We start from the raw sequence: 4,507 nt of genomic DNA, 5'->3' as shown, positions 1-4,507 counted from the left end.
ACGAGAATGTCGCTGCAGGCGGTGGCGTGAAAGCCGGAGACGAAGGCGCTGCAGACAATGGCGCTGCAGGCGGCGGCGTGAAAGCCGGAGACGAAGGCACTGCAGGAGACGGCTTGGGAGCCGCAGGTGGTGGAGCTGCTGCAGCTGCTGCTGCAGGCGGTGATGAAGCTGCTGCAGCCGCTGCTGCAGGCGGTGATGGAGCTGCTGCAGCCGCTGCTGCAGGCGGTGATGGAGCTGCTGCAGCCGCTGCTGCAGGCGGTGATGGAGCCGCTGCTGCAGGCGGTGATGGAGCCGCTGCTGCAGGCGGTGATGGAGCCGCTGCTGCAGGCGGTGATGGGGCCGCTGCAGGTGGTGATGGAGCCACTGCTGCAGGCGGTGATGGAGCTGCTGCAGCCGCCGCTGCAGGCGGTCATGGGGCCGCCGCTGCAGGCGGTGATGGAGCCGCCGCTGCAGGCGGTGATGGAGCCGCCGCTGCAGCCGCTGCTGCAGGCGGTGATGGGGCCGCTGCAGGCGGTGATGGAGCCGCTCCTGCAGCTGCTGCTGCAGGCGGTGATGGAGCCGCTGCTGCAGGCGGTGTTGGTAGCTGGACGGACTCCTCGGTCCCCCCAGCGAAAGCAGCAGGCTGAAGCGGTTCCTGAGACCCCTCAGTTGAAGCTGCTGATGACAGTGAGGGCTGGACGGGCTCCTCGGTCCCCCCAGCGAAAACAGGTCCAAAACCAGTAGGCACGGGCGCCTCTGGCACACATGAGGAGAACTGCAGCTGCACAGAGCACTGACCCTGCTCAGGCAGTGACAGCCGGGTGCGGTCCTTAGCTGGCAACTTGGCCTCCAAGGGTCCAGAGTTAGCTGCAGGTTGTAACCTAGCCTCTGGGGAAGCCCTGGAGCGAGTCCCTAACATTGCTAGCGTTTGAGGAACAGGTGTGTCTCTCTGCTTAGAGTGAGCGCTCGGAAAACAGTTCAAAATGGGCGGTGTACGCACAGCCTCTTGCAGAGGGGTGAGTGAAGACTGTGACTGAGCCATTAACTGAACTACTGACTGAGCCATAGACTGAAATATGGGTTGTAGTGACTCCAGTGGTGAGGATAGCTGAGTTGCTGACTGAATTGGTGGCTGAACAGGTTGCACTGACAGAAGTGGAGCAGGTGAAGTAGGGAAATCACAAGGAGAACTGTCCCCCATCACAAAACACTCAGCCCCTGAGTACGAAGTCACAAAGTCAGAAGCAACCCGATCAGTGTCCTTTACACTCACCACAGCCGGGCGCGCTGTAGTCCCAAACTCTGGTGGCGGAATGGCGCGCCAACGGCGCGATTGTTGCTTCCTTGTGGAAGAGGAAGCGGGGGTGTCTGATGGAAAGGAGGAAGACCTCTGTTGCGGCCGCTCCTGCTGCGGGGTGGAAAAGACAACCGCTCCCGTCAATACCTTAGGAGTGACAGGAAGTGTGGCAGGGTGATGACGGCGAGGGTAGCTTTTCATCTTTAAAGGTGGGTCGAGTGATTTGGCCACAAACCTTGGTGAAAAATGCTGCTGACGCCGAGAACACCAAGCGGCGAGTGCCTCCAGAAGGGCAGCTGAATCTTCCTGCTCTGGGCTGCCCATGCCAAACAGTTCAAAACACAAACTGGTTCTCAGAGCTGATACCACTTGTTTTAATCCTTTAATGTGCAGAAAGGTTATGGTGAAGGTAGGGGATGACAAGAAGTTGTCAAAAAACACTACCTCTGGAAGCCTCTTGTAGTTATCCACGGCGTGAATTATGCGCCGGCAATAATCCCACAGCTGTGCGAGGTGCTTTCCCTCTGAGGCAAAAGGGGAGTCCGCTGGATCCATCTTGTGGTCGTGTCGTACTGTCATGACTGGGGCCACAGTCGTATGAAGGTGAGAAAGGAGGATCCAATAGCAGACAGTGGCGAAGGTGCAAGTGGGTTTTATTTACAGTGCACAAAACCAAGGTGTGGAGCAGAACCGATCATAAACCTAAACTGGGAAAACTAATACAAAAAGGAAGACACGGAGCGAGGAGCAGAGAGACATGGAGAAACACGGGATAATGCGGAGTACACAGAGATTCACAGAGAAACACAGACGACGCGACGAGGAGCACAAGCAGAGACGCAGTATAAATACACACATCAGGTAATCAGGAAATAGCACACAGGAGGGGAAACAGCTGGAACTAATGGACATAACGAGACACAAACCTACAAAGTAAAACAGGAAACACACAGACTGTTTTACACAACCAACTGGGGACACGAACAGAACACAGAGGAGAGACACAGGTAGGGATGATAGAACACAACTCAAACCCTAAGAACAAATACAAAACAGCAGAAACTGGAAAATAATAACAATAAACTCAAAACGCTGGGTCATAGACCCAGGATCATGACAGGAACTGAGTGATTCCATTACTGATTCTCAAACCATCACTAGGCAGCATATCAAAGACAGCCTTTTCATGCAGATTAATTGGATCCTGTTCGGTCAAACGTCTGTGCATGTATTTCCTGTCTTTGTTGTGATCACTATGGTGGCACTACTCAAAATAAGTAATGTGTTATACACATTGTTGTACACAGAACACTTCTTAAAAGTAATGCAGTACATCACTAAATTACTTATAGGAGAAAGGAATTTGTTAAACTACTCATTGTATTATTTTTGCATTTCTCTGCCTATGCGGGGCCAGGTCATGGGGACAGCAGTCTAAGCAGAGAAGCCCAGACCTCCCTCTCCCGGGCCACCTCCTCCAGCTTGTCCGAGGGAACACCAAAGCGTTCTCAGGCCAGCCAAGTGATATGATCTCTCCAGCGTGTCCTGGGTCTGCCCTAGGGCCTCCTCCCTGTGGGACATGCATAGAACAGCTCACCTAGGAGCCCCCCAGGAGGCATCCTTATCTGTTGCCCGAACCACCTCAAATGGCTCCTTTCGTGGAGCAGTATGGCTCTACTCTGAACTCCTCCTGGATGGCCAAACTCCTCATCCTATGTCAAAGGGAGAGGCCAGCCACCCTTCCTTGGCTAGCTTATTCCTAACATGCATTAGCATGCTTGCAAAGCGCTGAAGTTGTGTAGGATGTTAGCAGAATAATGCAGTTGTTTCTGTTCTGGGCACAGTTTTCACTTTACTGTTGCGCTCTTGTGCTCTTATAAAAATGACAGCAGTGACCATATCCCCGCTGTAGACTGCATCGCTTTTTTGCTCCTCCAGCACACGAACTGAAATCAGATGATTATAGCGCAGCTGCAAGTGAAACCAATAAGCGGGGTCGATAGGCAAGAAGACGAACAATTCCAAGGAATTAAACTACTGGGAACCAGTTCTCTACAAGAACAGATCTTCAATAACCTTTAATAATCTGATTCTTAAAAAGCACATTTGCTTTTGATATTTGGTTGGATACAAAGACGATTAATAAAAAGATGTGTTGAATTAATTAGCAAGAAAGGAGATTAATTAACCATTACAGAGGTTAAGGTAATATTATAGCTACTAGGTCTGTGAAGGTTCTCAGTCATCCGGGTCATAATCTAAGGAGCTTGGAAAGAAAAGCGTCTGGACTGCTTTAAGTTTGTTGAAGACGTTTCACCTCTTATCTGAGAATAACTGAAGAAGCTTCTCAGACGAGAGTTGAAAAATCTTCAAGATGCTACTAATTAAAAAACATTAAAATCAACAAGTTTGAAATAAAAGAATGCTTCTGGTGCACTTTTGTACAAATCATATAATATTAAAACTCCAGGTTAAATGGATTGTTGATGTCATTTTTATAAAGATTTCAAATTAAACTTTTGTAAACATTTGAAAACATTTGTCCTCAACATTATCTTCATTAAAGTTTGTCTCTCCACTTTTCCACGGCGTACACTGCCCACTTCATTAATCACACCATGTTAGCAATGGTCTGGACAACCTTTTACCCTCTAGCTGTCTTAATTCTTGCATGAGCAAAACTCTCTGAGATTTAGGCCCATGCTGACCTGATGACATCAAACAGCTGCTGCAGATTTGTTGGTCCCATCCATGATGTGAATCTCCCATTCCATAACCTCCCAAACATCCTCTGTTGAACTGAGATCTGATGACTGACAACTGCATTAGAGTACAGTGAACCCACTGTCATGTTTAAGAAACCAGTTTGAGATGATTTGAGCTTTGTGGCATGGCTCATTAGTCTGCTGGGAGCAGCCATCAGAAGATGGGTACACTGTGTACACAGTGTTTAAACTATGCTCAGTTGGTACTAACAGGCCCAGTGTGCCAGAAAAATATCACCCACACTATTAAACCACCACTCACAGCGTGAATCTTTGATCCTAGGCAGGATAGATTCGTGCTTTCATGCTGTTCATGGTCATACCAAATTGTGACCCTACCATCTGAATGTTGAAATCGAGACTCATCAGGCCACGCAGTGTTTTTCCAGTCGTCTCTCGTCCAGATTTGGTGAGTCCATGCAAAGTGTAGCCTCAGTTTCCTGTTCTTAGCTGTTGAGTTACTGTT

At 49.6% G+C, this 4,507-nt stretch overlaps 1 protein-coding gene across 1 annotated transcript; it reads right to left on the bottom strand.

Annotated features, from left to right (window-relative positions):
• Positions 1 to 409: 409 nt before the first annotated feature.
• On the bottom strand, positions 410 to 2,187 carry LOC109196090 (nascent polypeptide-associated complex subunit alpha, muscle-specific form-like). Its single transcript, XM_019349304.2, has 3 exons — positions 1,721 to 2,187; positions 1,512 to 1,592; positions 410 to 1,387 (listed from the first exon to the last, which is right to left on the bottom strand). The coding sequence occupies exons 1-3, from the start codon at positions 1,853 to 1,855 to the stop codon at positions 410 to 412; spliced, it is 1,194 nt and encodes a 397-aa protein (XP_019204849.1). The 5' UTR covers positions 1,856 to 2,187.
• Positions 2,188 to 4,507: the final 2,320 nt, after the last annotated feature.

The sequence above is a fragment of the Oreochromis niloticus genome, linkage group LG13, assembly GCF_001858045.2.
Source record: "Oreochromis niloticus isolate F11D_XX linkage group LG13, O_niloticus_UMD_NMBU, whole genome shotgun sequence".
NCBI classification, from domain to species: Eukaryota; Metazoa; Chordata; class Actinopteri; order Cichliformes; family Cichlidae; genus Oreochromis; species Oreochromis niloticus.
The sequence above is the reverse complement of the archived record's forward strand: the minus strand, read 5'-3'. Positions and strand labels throughout refer to the sequence as shown.

Bases quoted from the DNA above. Each gene is read 5' to 3' on its own strand.
- LOC109196090 (XM_019349304.2), bottom strand. From the start codon at position 1,855: ATGACAGTACGACACGACCACAAGATGGATCCAGCGGACTCCCCTTTT. The intron at 1,593-1,720 runs GTAGTGTTTTTT...TGGCATGGGCAG, and splicing joins ACTACAAGAGGCTTCCAGAG to CCCAGAGCAGGAAGATTCAG. The intron at 1,388-1,511 runs GTTTGTGGCCAA...TCCACCCCGCAG, and splicing joins CAGCAGCATTTTTCACCAAG to CAGGAGCGGCCGCAACAGAG.